At 48.7% G+C, this 16,611-nt stretch overlaps 8 protein-coding genes across 8 annotated transcripts; 4 read left to right on the top strand and 4 right to left on the bottom strand.

The window, feature by feature from the left end:
• Positions 1-229: 229 nt before the first annotated feature.
• Positions 230-1,580, top strand: cwc25 (U2-type spliceosomal complex subunit CWC25; the record flags this gene model as incomplete). The annotated part of the gene is made up of 2 exons (XM_056876116.1): positions 230-255; positions 323-1,580. 2 exons carry the CDS (start codon positions 230-232, stop codon positions 1,578-1,580), a joined length of 1,284 nt encoding a protein of 427 aa, XP_056728304.1.
• Positions 1,581-1,769: 189 nt separating this feature from the next.
• Positions 1,770-2,024, bottom strand: N7487_008385 (uncharacterized protein; the record flags this gene model as incomplete). Its single annotated transcript, XM_056876115.1, has 2 exons — positions 1,770-1,908; positions 1,963-2,024. 2 exons carry the CDS (start codon positions 2,022-2,024, stop codon positions 1,770-1,772), a joined length of 201 nt encoding a protein of 66 aa, XP_056728303.1.
• A 152-nt stretch (positions 2,025-2,176) lies between these two features.
• Positions 2,177-2,737, top strand: N7487_008384 (uncharacterized protein; the record flags this gene model as incomplete). The annotated part of the gene is made up of 1 exon (XM_056876114.1): positions 2,177-2,737. One exon carries the CDS (start codon positions 2,177-2,179, stop codon positions 2,735-2,737), a length of 561 nt encoding a protein of 186 aa, XP_056728302.1.
• Positions 2,738-5,836: 3,099 nt separating this feature from the next.
• Positions 5,837-7,091, bottom strand: N7487_008383 (alpha/beta hydrolase; the record flags this gene model as incomplete). Its single annotated transcript, XM_056876113.1, has 3 exons — positions 5,837-6,309; positions 6,363-6,891; positions 6,942-7,091. The coding sequence occupies 3 exons, from the start codon at positions 7,089-7,091 to the stop codon at positions 5,837-5,839; spliced, it is 1,152 nt and encodes a 383-aa protein (XP_056728301.1).
• A 323-nt stretch (positions 7,092-7,414) lies between these two features.
• On the bottom strand, positions 7,415-8,521 carry N7487_008382 (HesB/IscA family protein; the record flags this gene model as incomplete). The annotated part of the gene is made up of 2 exons (XM_056876112.1): positions 7,415-7,780; positions 8,195-8,521. 2 exons carry the CDS (start codon positions 8,519-8,521, stop codon positions 7,415-7,417), a joined length of 693 nt encoding a protein of 230 aa, XP_056728300.1.
• A 319-nt stretch (positions 8,522-8,840) lies between these two features.
• On the top strand, positions 8,841-12,443 carry bna5-1 (kynureninase; the record flags this gene model as incomplete). The annotated part of the gene is made up of 6 exons (XM_056876111.1): positions 8,841-9,030; positions 9,105-9,448; positions 9,516-9,996; positions 10,044-10,423; positions 10,839-11,105; positions 11,169-12,443. The coding sequence occupies 6 exons, from the start codon at positions 8,841-8,843 to the stop codon at positions 12,441-12,443; spliced, it is 2,937 nt and encodes a 978-aa protein (XP_056728299.1).
• A 244-nt stretch (positions 12,444-12,687) lies between these two features.
• N7487_008380 (ER membrane protein complex subunit 4) lies at positions 12,688-13,362 on the bottom strand (the record flags this gene model as incomplete). The annotated part of the gene is made up of 3 exons (XM_056876110.1): positions 12,688-12,763; positions 12,817-13,163; positions 13,225-13,362. The coding sequence occupies 3 exons, from the start codon at positions 13,360-13,362 to the stop codon at positions 12,688-12,690; spliced, it is 561 nt and encodes a 186-aa protein (XP_056728298.1).
• A 485-nt stretch (positions 13,363-13,847) lies between these two features.
• Positions 13,848-16,570, top strand: N7487_008379 (putative AP-2 adaptor complex subunit beta; the record flags this gene model as incomplete). The annotated part of the gene is made up of 6 exons (XM_056876109.1): positions 13,848-13,883; positions 14,169-14,353; positions 14,435-14,510; positions 14,566-14,930; positions 14,982-15,410; positions 15,463-16,570. 6 exons carry the CDS (start codon positions 13,848-13,850, stop codon positions 16,568-16,570), a joined length of 2,199 nt encoding a protein of 732 aa, XP_056728297.1.
• Between the last annotated feature and the right edge of the window lie 41 nt (positions 16,571-16,611).

Here is a 16,611-nt window from a genome sequence, read left to right as displayed (position 1 = left end):
TTGTAAGTTAAAATATCAAAGATAAAGCTCACATTTTAGTATTGTATTTTTCTTCAGAGCTCATAGAACAAATTCTATATGTAACTATCAAAAAGTTGTAGTCCCGCAACCATGTGATCACGTGATCAGTGGCGATTGAGCTTTGGGTTTACCTGGGGTGGACCTTCGGACATAGCGACTTCCTCATACCAACTTTTTTTTAACTTTATTCTTCACATTTTCAAGCATCATGGGTGGAGATTTGAACCTGAAGAAGTAAGTAACGAGTTCCGGCTTGAACTTCTACCCCAAGAGAGAAGCATAACACTAACCGCCCAACCAGGTCATGGCACCCAGGCTTGCTCAAGAACCAGGAGCGCGTATGGCTGCAAGAGAAGCGCGCTCTCGAAGAGCGCAAACGGATCGCACAACTCCAACGTGAGCGCGAGGAGGAGCGCCAGATGGAAGAGATTCAACGCCTCCAAGAAGCCTCCGGAAAGACAACGCAAACCCGCCGTGTTGACTGGATGTACCAGGCGCCCTCAACCGAGAGCGGGCACTACTCCGAGGAGATGGAGGGATACCTACTAGGAAAGCGACGCATCGACGGAGTTCTCCTGAAGAACGACCCTGACACTAAGAAGCTGGAGAAGGGTTCAGAGGTGGTGGGCAATGGTGTCGCAGCCGGCTCGTCTATTGTCTCGGCGCGCGATACTATGTCGAAGGTTATGGCGGACCCGCTACTCGAAGTGAAGAAGAGAGAACAGGCCGCTTACGAGGCGATGGTGAAAGAGACGCTCAGACGCAAGGAAAGAGAGAAGGAGCGCGGAGATCGTGATCGGGGAAAGGATCGTGAACGTCATCATCGTACCCACGACTCAAAGCGCAGACGCTACAGTGATGATGCTGGTGACGACCGCCGTGACCGCCACCACCGAAGATCTTCACCTCGGCGACACAGATCTAGATCACCCGGTTCGCCTGATCGATCTTCGCGCAGACACCGAGGTGACCGTGATCGTGAACGTCGTGACGATGAATACCGCCCAGACAACCGTGATCGGAGAAGCGATGAGCACCGATCTCGCCGGGATGATAGGGATCGCGGCCGAGACCGTCGCGACTACCATGACAAGAGAGACAGAGATTCTTACTCTAGCCGACACCAAGATCGCGAAGACAGAGGTGGACGGGACCGTTCACCAACCCGTAACTCCCGCTCTCCTCGTCCATCTAGTGACCGCAAAGATCGCCCCACCGTCGACGAAGATCGTCGCCGTGACTTCCCCCGGCGCGAATACAATAATCGGCGTGACTCTGGTCGGGCACCGGCAAACAAGCCTGATCCCAAAGAACTGGAAGAAGAACGTCGTCGCAAATTGGCAGAGATGCAAAACAACGCTACAGAAATCGAGTCAGAGCGACGCCAGCGAATCGAGGAAATCTCTGCCAAGGAGGAAGAACAGCGCGAGGCTGATGATCGGCTGCGTTCAGACCGGGGCAGGTTCATGTCTGATGTCAATAAACGAGTACAGGAGGATACTCTTGATGAACGTATTCGGCGTAGCCGTGGTGGACTTGCCAAGATGGAGGAGGATTAAGGCCGTCTTGGTTTCTACGTCGGACTTGGGAATTTGCCGCTACTTCGGAGTCTACATTCATGGGTTCTTGTTCTCTTTTTAGCGTTACCAGAAGTTTTGATACACATGTCAATGATATCCATTGTTAAAGCCTTTATGTCTCCTTTCCACCATTTTCTTTCCTCATTCGGACTAGCTGTTGGCTTCTGGCTAGTAGTAAGTAGTGGCTTGGTCGACAGTCACAGCTCGAGGGTTCGAAAAATTTGCCTCGAAGCGTTCGACATACTCGGGCTCATAGGAGGCAATCGTCAGGAATATCTCATGGTTATCCTGTGAGACAAGCAGGCATCTACCAAGTCAGGTCAGAAATCTTTTTCATGATAGTTGGGATACTCCGACCTACACGGGCGCGGGAAGATGCATATACATTGCAACGGCCGTCTTGCCCTGTTGTGCATTATCCATATGACTTTCTGGCCTGTATCTTGCCAGAGGTCCGAATTACCAAGGAGAGACGTATTTCCACGCCGAAGGTCTACGGAACGAACATATTGTGGCTACAACCATGTATGTGGTGGATGCGGAAAATATCACGCAGGCCCGAGTGGCGTTCCAGCATGAAGACAAGGTGCATGCAAGCGAGCTCGAATGTGAAGAGCCAGACGCAATGTCAGAGGTTTTGGATGTTGACTACTGGGAACCATACGAAGAAACACACCTCCCCCCCAGCAGTGCACACCTTAGGTTCTGTTCCGATGATTGAGGGTCTTCTTTTGAGTTGGCCTAATACCCTCCGTTCAAAACAGGAGCCATTCTCGCTAGCGAACCCACAGCAGCCTGGGAACTTGACTGTTATTAAGCTCCGGCTGGTAGACCCTCATTATCGAATTTGTTCAACGCGGAATGTGCAGCATGAGTGGTGGGCTGCCGAGGCTCGACATGCATCGAACTTAGACGCCCGTTTGCCTCCGGAACTGGTCCATCTTGTGATGGAGCAGACAAACTGGTGGCCGATGTCTACTGCGGAGGCACGGCGTCTGCGCGAAGACTTTCGACGTGATCACCAACACGCACAAGAAGCGGCCGAGAAAAGCGAGGGGTACCACCTTAGTGCGATACTTCCTTACGATTCAACTGATGCTACTGAGTCAACTGGTGTTGATGCACAGTCTCCTTAACTAACGAGCGAGGCACATCAAATCATAGGAAATAATTTATGGGATGGGGCCAAAAGACTAGTTATTTACATGTCGGGAATCTGTTGAACTCATTAAGCTTAGTGTGAAAACTTCTATGCGTAGACTTATATGGACTGCACAAAACAAATTAAAATTTCATGAAACAAGATAAAGAGAAAAACAAAAGTCGCCAGAGGAAGTTAAACACTACTACAGCCCAAGGATCTAGTGCTATAGCTAGCAGTTCTGTCAATGTAACATTAGCAGTTCATCCGTTTTATAGCACCGCCTACGTTCAACCCTACCGGAGACACCAATTCAGAAAAGCGTTGCCGGGAGATACAGATAAGGATAGGTAATCATTAGCGTCGGTGTTGTCCCAATTGGTCCAAGTGAAATTTCCTCTACATGAGGCTAGTGAATGTTCTTATGTCGGCGCCACGATAGCGCCCTTTAGCGCCAGCTTGTTGGGGCTAGTTCTCCGTGCAATGTTCAGTCCTTCTCTTTGTCTTGAATTCATTTCCACAGCGTGACTATGCTATTGTGGAGATTAACCTCAGTGGATCCTTCGTTACTTGGTAGATTACTCCTTATCCACCAGCCCTTGGAACTCCAGACATACTAATGTAGGTACTCTAGCTGCGGAGTATCTAGTCGTCCCAAGTGTGCATCAGATACAGAGCCCTGGCTGAATACCCTATATCCAATCCAACCATAATATTCAATTTCGTGAGCCTCAGTGCTTTGCTTGCTCTTCGGGCAGCAGCAACCATCTCGCCTTCCTCTTCAACCTGCACGGAATCAGTCAAAGAGAACACCATCTCTTTCTTCAGCAATGCACCTTTTACCTTTTCATATGAGGTCCCCAGTGCCCTTGCTTGTGCTGAAAGATGTGCCGGTATAGATTTCTGTCTTGCCTGGTTGTATGCCACATCGGGGCAAGAGTGTCAATTATACCGTCAGAAGCCGTTATCGCAAATATATACTCCCCTTTTTGTATCGGGAATTTGTGGAGAGACCATGGCCTCATCTCAGATTGTCTCTTCGTCATCAGTCACCCAGGTAAGCCTTTTTCTTCCCCGCCCATCTGATTGACATCTGCCTTCCACAGTCTACCTCTGCGTGTCTTATAAAACCTCACCACTAACTAAGAAGGCCCAGCACCAACCGACCCCGTCAAGCCTAGTTACAAAACGTGAACATGCTATTCATCGCCATCATAAACATGGACATAGACAAGGTCACCATTTCTAACAAGCAGGCCACCGTGTCACTATCTACAATAGACCTTATGTTATAGTTCTATTTCCACGTAACTATCTTCCTCTACGCTCCCACATATTTACAGTAGCAATTTACTACAAGTTTATAGCATTCTCATACAGTACCAAAAGATACGAGCGGCAGGTAAGAGTTGCATATTATCCGATGGACTAGTATGTATCATCTCTCATTACAATGAGCAGCATCGGGAAAATCAAAATTGGATAGAACAAATAGGGTTGATTAGTTCAATTAGATGAGGTCTAGATTTTTCCATTTACTCAACAAATTGTTATAAGGTAATTATCAAGAAGATTTAACGTCCCGTTGGGCAACAGGATGTGATGATGATTCTGCTGGTAAGCGCTTATAGGTCCCAATTTCACACTGTGACTAGATATGTATAGTAAACCCGTGTTATCAGGGGTTAGGTAGTGCCAGGGTACAGTACCCGGTCGTTAACTTCCAATCCCCTATGGTGGTGTCCCTCATAGCAGGGGATTACTGTAACACTCATGTAGGAATAACTGTATGGCAGAGGCTTACAACGTAAGCCCTGCTAAATGCGTTTTAGCCGTAACTGAGCAATGGCACTTAGAGGAGCACACCGTGATCAATCAATGGGTGTGATGTGTGTTCGTTTTCTATTTCAGACTAGGCTGAAAACACAATCGCCAGCGCACTTTTCAAAATTAGGAATGACAGTGCACCAGGGAATATAAAGGCATCGATCTAGGCCGCGACCACAAAGGAGATCGTTTCCATGGACTACGAAACCACCATAACGCCTGATAGATGAGGACATACTAGATACTGTTTGAGGTACAGATTGAAAATGGTTAAGCGCGAATTGGTCAGCGCCCTGCTTCCCGGTTGCCAAGGCAGAGGGCCAAGGCTGCCAAGACGGAAGGCTGAGGCTTAGGGGTACGGAAAGCACATGGAATGGACTAACGATCCCTGACACGAAAACGAGTATACGAGTATGGAGTAGTTCTAAACAGTGGATGCTGAAATTGGATATTGGGATCCAGCGATAATGAACGTATCAGTGACCGAAGATGAACTACACGTAGGATTTCCGATACATGTTTGCTAACGTCAAAGTCCAAGATTGAATACATCGATTTACAAGATATTACACCCGAAAAATAATATGGCCATTTGTATGGAGCATATCATAGAAAAGTGTACGTATAATATAGTTAGTCGTCGATGCCCGCACAGATTGTTGAAATAGTGGGTTTTCTCATCTTAGTTACGTGCCGGGTCGATCAATGAAGAAAAAGTGCATTCTAACTTAAAGAAGGTAAACATAAGGAAGAAGAAGAAGAAGAAGAAGAAGAAGGAGAAGGAGAGAGAAATAGCAGGAGGTCCTAGGGGGGTTCTTATAGTAGAGATCCAACAAGCAAATAACCCTCTCCTTTCGACTCGACCAACTACGGCAGGTTTTAGACGTCAACCCATATAATTTTGATTCTTCGGCTTCTCCCATCTAAAAAAACCATCACCGAGGACACTGATATCGGTAATATTTAATGATATAGAATGACTCCTCTTTTCTAGGAATAATAAGAAAGACGCACGCCCTAAGGAGTTAAAGGCGGACTTATTCTATCCCCTCCTCTAGATATGATATTAGTAGATGTGAAATTCGTACTATCCATAGCCCCGTGAGTGCTCACTGAGGGTCACCTAGCAGCCTCATCCGCTCACTGCGCACGGCCCGATTAAAGTGAGAGAGTATCTAAGTGAAGGTTAGGCTTCCGCACGACCCAAACCCCCGACCCAGACACCATGGAACAATATAGTGAGGAAATTGACTTTATTATGCGTTGATTAGTGCTTTTTCAGCCACTTATACACCCGGTCTGCGATCTCAAGATTATTCTTCTCCATAAAGAACATATGTCCGTTGCCATGAATACCCTCCTTGCCTAGATCCGCGTGCTCAACGTCTACACCAACTTGCTTCAGATACTTAACAGTGCAGTAATCGTATGGCGCATGGAACGATGCTTCGCCAGTAACAACAAGTTCTGGGATTTTGGCCAGGTTCGTCAACTGCTTCGCTGGGGACTTCTGCATGATGCACTCGTCATGATCGGCGTCAATTGCTGACTCGATCGTTGTCTCCATATTTTCAGCATTCTTGCCTGCAGACGGTTCGTATCCGATTTCGAGGTCAGTGAGACCGAAAGCGAAAGCCGGGTCATTCCCAAACGGTGGACGGAATGTGAACGGTGGACCAGATGGCTCGAGCTGGACAATGCCCTTGACTAGGTCTGGGCGCATGTCTCCAACCCTCCAGCCTACTCAATCGTTAACCACTTGAGCGAGTCATAGTGTTTGGCTCAATACTGACTGTATGCACCCGCCTGCGAGTGACTGATTATATAACAGTCGCCTACGAGGTCGACTAGAGCTGAATATGCCTGCGCATTTTGTTCTTCGCTTATCAAGTGGTCGGTCTGGAACTGTACCTGGCTTCTGTAGAAAGCGTCGAAAGTTGAGTCACCAATGCGACCGGTGCCAGGCCATTGCGTGTGAAGCTTCGCCTGTGGCCATTGGTTGCCGTTGTTTGCTACGTCGGTGAAAATATCAGAGACAGAATTGGGGGAGCCGATGTACCCCATACTTCCCTGTCCAGAAAACCAGAAGGAGCGGCCGCGTTCAGGCTGGTCTGAGAGGTAGACTGTGTGACCTTTGGAGATAAAATAGGATGCCCATCCTGGCCGTCCATCTGGAGTATCAAGGAAATTGGTGCCGGTCTGGGCCATGCCCGCAATGAAGATAATAGGAAGTGGTGGGTTTGCCGGGGCTGGCTTCGGGGAAAGCTTCTCTACATAAATTTGCCCTATCATAGCCAGTGATGTAGCATTGGTTGCATTGTCCTGTTTTGCAATCTTAGATAGGCGTAAAGCTAGTTGGAATCAAGACTTGCTGTGATGTTCGTGTATCGTCCGCCAACGTAGAGAACCTCACGCTTAGGAACGATGTCCCTAAGCTGGGAACTATGGGTATGCACATTGCCTCCTACAAAAGCGACTTGCGTCAAATATGTGAGAGATGTCAGGGTAGGAAATTTGACCATATTAATTCAATTCGAGAAGTACAAAGACCATGAGAAGACGTTTGCAGGGAGAGGAACAGCGTGAGGGAGAAAGGTATCCGTGCCTTGCAGACTACATACCTTCGACCCACACCGCTTCTAGCTTAGGCGATCTTATATCGCGTGACTCCCAAGAGCAAATCGACGATCGTTGATAGTCTGACCAATTTAAGAGAAGAGGGGTATAGTATGTAATTATCTATCTTTCCAGTGTGTAAAATGCAGTATGATGTACATAAAATAATAGAAGAAAAGGAAGAAAATATTAAATATCATCCCTCCAATGCCTCCAACGGACAAATTGCTCAATCACTGACATCGAAACTTGTCCCGCAACCGCAGTTACTTGTTGCGCGGGGGTTATCCACAATCTTGAACTGGCTCCCGATCAACTCGGTGGTATAGTCAACAGTGCTACCGTGCAGCAGCTCAAGCGAGGGCTCATCCATGACGACCTTAGCCTCGCCAGCTGACTCTGTTGCAGCTTCATCTGCTTCTCCTTCGAACACGGTATCCTCTTCAGGGTCAATTTTAGAAGCTCCTTCTAGGGACATCATATATTGGAAACCATGGCATCCGCCGCTGGTGACTGTGATGCGAAGATGGTGGTATGGATTCTCTTCCTTGATAGCGGAGGGAGAGGAGGTTGGGTCTGTGATCTCGCGGAGACGCTGCGCTGGGTTAGCTGTTGATTCATAAAAAAAGATATCAAGTTTCTCAAAAGGCAGGGGAAACAAAACGAAGGACAAAAAAAAAAGAAAACATGCAACAGTGAGGATTCGCTGGTGGTCACCCACCCAACTACTAACTCACCGGCGTGTGGCTTAAGTACGGCTGAGCGGACGGGAAGCCCTGTTTTCCACACCCTATGGTCGCATGTGCTTGGAAGAGGACTTGAAGGGCCCAAGGCACGCCATGCGGTCGTCTCCATGTCGGCTGAAAGTTAGCCGACACCGAGACAGACCCCCCCGATACATGAGGCGCATACAGCCCATACAGCTTCCCACCCGTCCCAGCACAAGCCAGAGAGAAAAACGAAGCAAAAGCAGGCAAACCAAATGCAAAGAAATTTATTATGAACTCACCTCGACGGCCCGTGGTGAGATACCAATCATAAGGGATTGTCCATCATCTCCGGTTCTCGGGTTTTGCGTCACCTTGGTGGCAGAGCGGATGGGCGAGGAGGAAAAACATGCATTTTGCTGGCGGATATAGCGAGAGGTTGAGGATTGAGGTGCTGAGTGCTTGAAAGGAGCTGCACTACTTGCGACAGTGTTTGGCCGGCGAGGAACGACTTCGCCGCCGGAGAATGCGGAGAGGCGCAAGGCCGGTCGGGAAGTTGAGAAGAGCCGGCACGTCTGTGGTTGGGATAACCGCCGGATGGCTGTCGATGAGAATAAAGGGCGTGACATGGCTTATGTTTGAACGAATGAAATATTTCAAGAAGAGAAAGCAAAGAGATGAAGAGTACTTGATATCAAATCATTCCATTCCGATTACATCGGGTTAGTCAGTTTGCCAGTGACGCCATTGGCCAGATTAAGTCGGAAGATATGGGCAGAATAATGTCCTTATTAGGAAGGGATCGGCGAATGGTGGGGGACTGCAGATAAATGCATCAGCCTTCTAACGCTGTATAACTCTCTGCTAAAGCTCCGATCTGGTAGAGCTCTCAGCCTTGTGAACCATACACACAAATCCCAGAATCTATCTGGATCTAAATCAGTCATCATGGGTTCCCGACAGCATGTTCGGGACATCAAAAGCGGCTCCCCGCTTCCCTATACAGATGATATCAGAGCTTACAGAAAGGAGTATGCCGAGGCTCTTGATGCTCAAGATCCGCTTCGGAACTTCCGGGATGAGTTTATCATTCCATCCAAGAAGGATCTGAAGCGGAAGACTCTGGCAGTTGACGAGAGTGCGTATTAGGATCTCTTGTATACCCTAGAGTTCATTCTAAGAATCTAACCTTCGACTTCTTCGTCTCGTTAGGCAATGAAGCATCTGACGAAAAATCTATCTACTTCTGTGGTAACTCATTGGGAGTCCAGCCTCGTAGCACCCAGAAATATATCGAGCAGTACCTGCGAACTTGGGCAACGAAAGGCGTGACCGGGCACTTTGTACCGCATGACGATCAATTGCTGCCTCCTTTTGTCGATGTTGACAGCGCAGCCTCCAAGCTTATGGCTTCAGTTGTCGGTGCTTCCCAAAGTGAAGTGGCAGTTATGGGCACCTTGACTGGCAATTTGCACCTGCTAATGGCAAGCTTCTATCGCCCGACCAAAGAGAAGTATAAGATTATATTAGAGGGCAAGGCTTTTCCCAGTGATCATGTATGTCTCTCGGTTGTGCGGTATAATTGTGTGCTTCGTTGTTGGTACTAACACGAATGCAATGCAGTATGCGGTGGAGTCTCAGCTCCGCCATCATAACTTCGACCCGAAGGACGGCATGGTTTTGATCGAACCCGAGGATCTAGATCAGCCTACCCTGAGCACAGATCAAATCATCAAAGTGATTGATGACAACGCTTCCAGTACCGCACTCGTCCTCCTCTCGGCCATTCAGTTCTACACAGGGCAATACTTCGATATTGAGCGGATCACGGCTCACGCCCACTCTAAAGGCATCTTGATCGGGTGGGACTGCGCTCATGCCGCCGGCAATGTGGACTTGCAACTTCACGATTGGAATGTAGATTTTGCAGCCTGGTGCAATTACAAGTACCTCAATAGCGGACCGGGTGGAATAGCAGGACTCTTTGTCCATGAACGCCACGGCTCTGTGGATGAGAAACAACCTGAAAGTGACGCCACATTCCGGCCTCGACTCTCAGGCTGGTGGGGGGGAGATATCAAAACGCGCTTCAACATGGAAAACAGTGAGTATCTTGGCTCCTATATGTATGAGCGAGACTAACGAATATAGAATTTTTGCCGCAACCCGGTGCTGCTGGATTCCAACTGTCGAACCCCTCTGTTTTAGACATCAATGCGGTCGTCGCATCTCTCGAAATCTTCAAACGGGCCACAATGAAGGAAATTCGACAGAAATCCCTCAATATTACGGGATACCTAGAACATCTTCTGATGAAGTATCCTCTAGACGCGGCCCCGGAGGACAAACCATTCACCCTAATCACGCCATCAAACCCAGCCGAGCGAGGTGCTCAGCTCAGTCTACGTCTCCAGCCCGGGCTGTTAGATCATGTTCTGCATTGTCTGGAGGAGAAGGGAGTTGTTATTGACGAGAGAAAACCAGATGTGGTTCGCGTCGCCCCTGCACCCCTGTATAACACTTACACAGAAGTATGGGAATTTTGTCAGATCTTTTTGCAGGCGTGCAAAGAGGCCGCCAAGGCACGTTGACAGTTATTCTGTTATTCTGTTGTGTACTATGGTATTTCTTTTCAACTGCATATATTTAAATCCATCTATGGGAAGTCAATTTTGTTAAATCTTTATTTGAATCCTTCGCTATTACACCACTCTAGGGATAGGCAATTCTATCTACAAAATAGCCTTTGGTAAAAAGTAGTGCCCAACCGTATAGAATCTTCGGCTTCTCGGCACGCCTTCGATGACCGTTATCTCCGCAAATGGCGAGCGATATGGATCTTTCCCGCTTACGTGCTAGCGAGAAAAAAATGGGGGTCCCAAATGTTTCTCTGCATCTTCAAGGCCTTTTTACTCGCATGTTTTGGTTTCAACATTGACAGCCTAGATGGCGGAGAAGGAAATAAAACAACCATCTGTTTCGCACCCGGAATCCGGTCAACATGTGAACGAGGGAACGAGAAGCGGGGATCTTGCCGATGTCGACTACTCGGTCTTCACTGTCAGTCAGCGCAGGTATATTGTCTTCATGGCCTCGTGGGCTGGGTTCTTCTCGCCTGTTTCTTCACAAATCTACTTCCCCGCATTGAATACCTTGGCGAAAGATCTACATGTATCAAATTCGTTGATCAATTTGACCCTGACGAGTTATATGGTAAGGCTTCCTATGTGTATACGTAGGTTATTTCATTTTATGGCTTGACTAACGAGAATGCAGATTTTCCAAGGGTTGTCGCCCATGTTCATTGGTGACTTTGCGGATAAAGCTGGCCGACGACCAGCATATATTGTGTGCTTCACCATCTATATTGCAGCCAATATCGGACTCGCCCTGCAAAATAACTATGCAGCTCTTTTCGTTCTCCGGTGCTTGCAAAGTGCAGGGAGTAGTACCACCATTGCCCTCTCATCGGGGGTGGTCGCCGATGTAGCCACTGCATCACAACGGGGTTCCTACATGGGATTCGTCACGGCAGGGTCTCTCATGGGCCCTTCTGTCGGACCAGTAATTGGAGGTCTATTATCTCAATACATGGGCTGGCGAGCCATCTTCTGGTTTCTGACCATCTTTGCAGCGGCCTTCATGATTCCGTTTCTGGTTTTCTTCCCGGAAACTGCTCGTGGTGTTGTCGGTAATGGCTCATTGCCTCCTCAGAAGTGGAATATGTCCCTGATCAGCTACCTGAAGTCCCGAAAGGCTCGTGAGGAAGGCGTCGTATCTACGGCAATTGCACCTAAGCAGAAACTCAAGTTCCCCAATCCTTTCCAGACGCTTGCCATCGTATTCCAGAAGGATATCAGTCTCATTCTCTTGTGCAATGCTATCCTTTTTGCTGGATTCTACGACGTGAGCGCAAGCATTCCTTCTATCTTCAATGAGCTCTACGGGCTAGACGACCTCCAGGTCGGTCTCTGCTATATTCCATTTGGCCTTGGTGCGACCATTGCTTCCATTATCAATGGCAAACTGTTGGACTTCAATTACCGCCGACTTGCAAAGCAGTTGAACTTCCCACTAACCAAGAACCGCGAAACTGACCTGCGGAACTTCCCTATTGAAAAAGCTCGCCTTCAGCTCGCATTCCCTCTTCTCGCGCTAGGAAGCCTCTCCATCCTTGTGTTTGGCTGGTTCTTGAACTATGGAATTCATCTTGCTGCGCCGACCTGCATTCTGTTCCTCATGGGATTGACATTGACTGGGGCATTTAATACCATAGGTACACTCCTGGTAGACCTATATCCGACACAAGCAGCCAAATCCACTGCCGCCAATAATTTCGTGCGTTGCTTGCTGGGAGCAGGCGCGACAGCACTCATCGATCCTATGCTTTCTGCCATGGGTAGGGGCTGGTGCTTCACATTCATCACGTTAGTGATGCTGGCCACGACACCACTGCTTTTGATCGTCATTCACAAGGGGCCAGGTTGGCGTGAAGAGCGTCGTCTGAAAGAGGAAGCCAAGAAGGCTGGGAGTGGGAACGCTTCAAGTTAGAAGTGACCAAGGAGATATCCTTCCCCCGATGACCATCATGAACTACGTTTTTCCTGTCGATACCCTTTGAGAGACTTGCGCACAAGAAATGCATGATTATAGAACTCTTCAAGCAATAATACAAGAAGGCAAATGATCAACATGATCACTGCCATGATAAGCTGTTGTTCCAAATCATATTATCGTCCACGGACGCATTTCCAGCCTCTTTCTGAAATTTAACCCGTACTCCAAGCTTATCGCATCACCTGAAAGCAAAATGAGCCCGCTCCAAAGGCTGCCGTTCCGATTCCCATGCTAACCAATCCGATCTCGTAGTTCTGGGCATATGTTAGCAAATTAAGGGTTGTCAAAGCTGGAGAGCATGACTCACGGCAATAAACCCATCGCATTAACCTTCCAGATACCCAGACCCAGTAATACCAGCTGCATCAACATATAGACCACCTTGACTCCAAGCAGACGCGAATGTGTAGATGGGGTTTCGTATTTGGCGAACGCTGCGTTGGTGCCTATCAGACCCTGGATGGGACCCTTAAACAACATAAGGACCATCATAATGCTAAAAATCTGAAGACTGTTGCCGGACATGTACATCATAATGGCATTCATGGGGATCTGCTTGGATGGAGCGATGGCGATCTCCCACGCTTTCTTCATCTTAAGCGCGTCGGTCTCGTCGGGTTTCTTCGTGGTAGATTGTTGCTGCTGTTGCTGGCGCTGAAAAGTACCGTATTAGTATACTCGCATCTACGGTATTGTGATTCATGGTGGAACTCACCTGCTTGCCTCCCCGACTGCTCGAGAAGCCTGGCGGGTCCGGGATGCTAGATGCGGCCTTTGAGGGGCGCGGCATCGGGGAGTTTAACGAAACAACCCATTGCGGAGGAGGAGGGGGTGGTAGACGAGCTTGTGACATAATTAAGAGATAAATGTGGTGTGGGGGGAGAGATGATCTTAGAAGAATCGAATGACTGGGGAAGAAGGAAAGTTGCTTGGGTAGGGAGGTTCCCTCCGCAGTGGCTACTCGCCGCCTTCAATTCTCCTTTCCCTCTTTCTCCCTCTCTCTCTTTATTTTCCACTTCGTTAATCTTCTAATTCTTTATTGTCTGGGAAAACGACAATGCCCAATCGCTGATTTAGTTTGTTTCCGAGTATCCCGAATGCGCCACAAGTGAACACGTCCTCGGTCTCACCCTTTTCCTCAAAACTCCCCCGACGGCCCGGACCCTTTGGACTCGATTTCGCGCTTTACTTTCGTCTTATCACTGACGATTGGCGATCCTCCAACCAATCTCTCCTCTGATTGATCGCTCGGCCGTCAGATACGAAAGCTTGCCGAAGTTCGCATTCCAAGAAATCGCGCCTAGCAGTGCCTAATCGCTATTCGTCCATACCGCAGCCATGAGTTCTGGAGGAGATGCGAAGTTATTCGCCAGGGTACGTTAGCTTGCCCAGCCTATTCTCTGATTGCATGATCTCTCCCACGTCGCATCATCGCTGTTCTTCCCCCTTCCCCGCATTCTACTTCCATGCATTCACTTCCCCTCGCTTTGGTGAGCTCTGTATTCGGACCTTTGCATCTTGCTTGGTTCCCTTGCATTCGGCATACGCTATTTGCTTTGCTCCCACATCACCCCAAAAAGCCACATCATATATGCCCTCATGTTCATCGGTATTGCTCCTTACCCTTCGTTCCATGGCTCACGTTTGCGAAATACACAGGGCAAGGTTGCCGAGCTACGGCAAGAGCTCAATAGCGGCGGCAAGAAAGACAAGAACTATTCCGCCAAAAAGATCGCACTTAAGAAGATTGTCGCCAATATGACCATGAGCAACAACGACATGGTTGCGCTGTTTCCGGATGTTATTGGTTGTATGAATCTGCCGAGCTTGGAGATCAAGAAGATGTATGTCCAGGCCCTCTACTCAATACTGATGCTTACAGTGTGCCATGTGGTATAGGGCTCGCTTGCTAATACGTTGTATAGGTGCTTCTTGTTCCTGGTCAACTACTCGAGAATGAAACCAGAGGTCGCGTTGAAGGCGCTGCCTATATTGGTTGATGTATGTCCCCGCTGTTACAATAGAAGATTCGAGTTGACCTGACTTTACTTTGCAGGATATGGGAGATAACAACCCACTTGTACGCGCGCTTGCATTGCGAACCATCTCATACGTGCACGTCCGAGAATTTGTCGAAGCAACATTCCAGCCTGTCAAGCGCCTGATGCAAGACAATGATCCATATGTCCGCAAGACGGCAGCCTTCTGCGTTGCAAAGCTCTATGAGCACGATAAAAAGATGGTTGAGAACTCAGATCTGATCGACAGGCTCAACCGCATGTTGAAGGATGAGAACCCGACTGTTGTTTCTAGCGTCTTAGCTTCACTGGTGGATATTTGGGGCCGCAGTGAATCCATCTCACTCACTATCGACTATGTTAGTGCCTCGAAATTGGTTTCAATTCTGGCGGACTGCTCTGAGTAAGAATCTTCCGTTCCATATCCGAACTTTTGTGTTAACAATTCAAACAGATGGGGTCAAACCTACATCCTTGAAGCATTAATGGCATATGTGCCCCAGGACTCCGCGGAGGCGCTTCTGCTCGCAGAGCGAGTTGCCCCGCGACTATCACATTCGAATTCCGCGGTCGTCCTGACATCATGCCGTGTCATCCTTTATCTCATGAACTACATTCCGGGTGAAAAGCATATCACCTCTTTATGCAAGAAGTTATCTCCACCCCTCGTCACATTGCTTTCTAAGCCCCCCGAGGTCCAATACCTGGCACTGCGCAATGCTATCTTAATTCTTCAGAAGAGACCGGAGGTCTTGCGGAATGACATCCGAGTGTTCTTCTGCAATTACAACGACCCAATTTACGTCAAAGTCACCAAGCTGGAATTGATGTTCATGCTAACCACCAAAGAGAACATCCCGATCGTATTGGCGGAGCTCCGAGAGTAAGAACTTCTCAGATTGATCGTATTAAACGTGTACTGACATCCTTCGCAGATATGCCACTGAAATTGACGTTCACTTTGTGCGCAAGGCCGTCCGGGCCATTGGAAAATTGGCAATCAAGATTGAATCTGCCGCAAAGCAGTGTATCGAAACGCTCTTGGAGCTTGTCGATGCCAAGATCCCATACATTGTTCAAGAAGCAACAGTGGTGATCCGCAACATCTTCCGCAAATATCCCAACCAGTATGAAAGTATAATCAGCCATGTTATCCGAAACATCGACGATCTGGATGAACCCGAGGCCAAGGCAGCCGTCATTTGGATAATTGGCCAATATGCGGACCGCATTGATAACTCAGATGGTCTCCTTCAGGATTACTTAGCCACATTCCATGACGAAACGGTCGAAGTGCAGCTGGCCCTGCTCACGGCTACCGTCAAACTTTTCATCCAACGCCCCACCAAGGGCCAGAAGCTCGTACCACAAGTACTGAAATGGTGCACCGAAGAAACAGACGACCCCGATCTTCGTGACCGTGGTTATATGTACTGGCGCTTGCTGTCAACGGACCCAGCAACCGCCAAGCAAGTCGTCATGGGCCAAAAGCCCCCAATCACGGCCGAGAGCGAAAAGCTAGACCCACGCACTCTCGAGGAGCTGTGTCTGAACGTTGGCACTCTTGCCACTGTTTACCTCAAGCCCATCCACCAAGTCTTCCGTGCTGCCCGTCCTCGGCGTCTCCTACCCAGTCCAGCCCTGCAACGTTCCCAGATCGATGACGGCACAGGTAATATGCTCGAATACAACCCTCCCTCCGCAAACATGGCCGCCGCCTCAACCAGTAATAGCGGTCTAGCCACAATCATCACCACAGGTGATCCCGTCACGCCAATGTACAACGGGCCTCCTCCTCCTCTCCCTGTCGCCCCGGGCGCCAACCCCGGAACTACAGGCCCTAGCAACATGAACGAGGCAGCAGATGCAGCAGACGCTTACTTCAGTGGTATCGGCTCTCAGCAAATGGCTTCTCTCGACCTTGATGGTGCCGGTGGTGGAGGTGCGCCTCAGACACAGTACGTTGTGACTCAAAATCAGCAGCAGGGATATCAGCCACAACTGGCTGGTGGAGCTGCCACGGGAGAGCTATTATTGTTATAATTCGGTCTAGAGAGGGATGTACTTGTATATGTAGATCGAAG

Source organism: Penicillium crustosum (assembly GCF_028827405.1).
Source record: "Penicillium crustosum strain IBT 35664 chromosome Unknown utg000003l_segment0_segment0, whole genome shotgun sequence".
Classification (NCBI taxonomy): Eukaryota; Fungi; Ascomycota; class Eurotiomycetes; order Eurotiales; family Aspergillaceae; genus Penicillium; species Penicillium crustosum.
The sequence above is the reverse complement of the archived record's forward strand: the minus strand, read 5'-3'. Positions and strand labels throughout refer to the sequence as shown.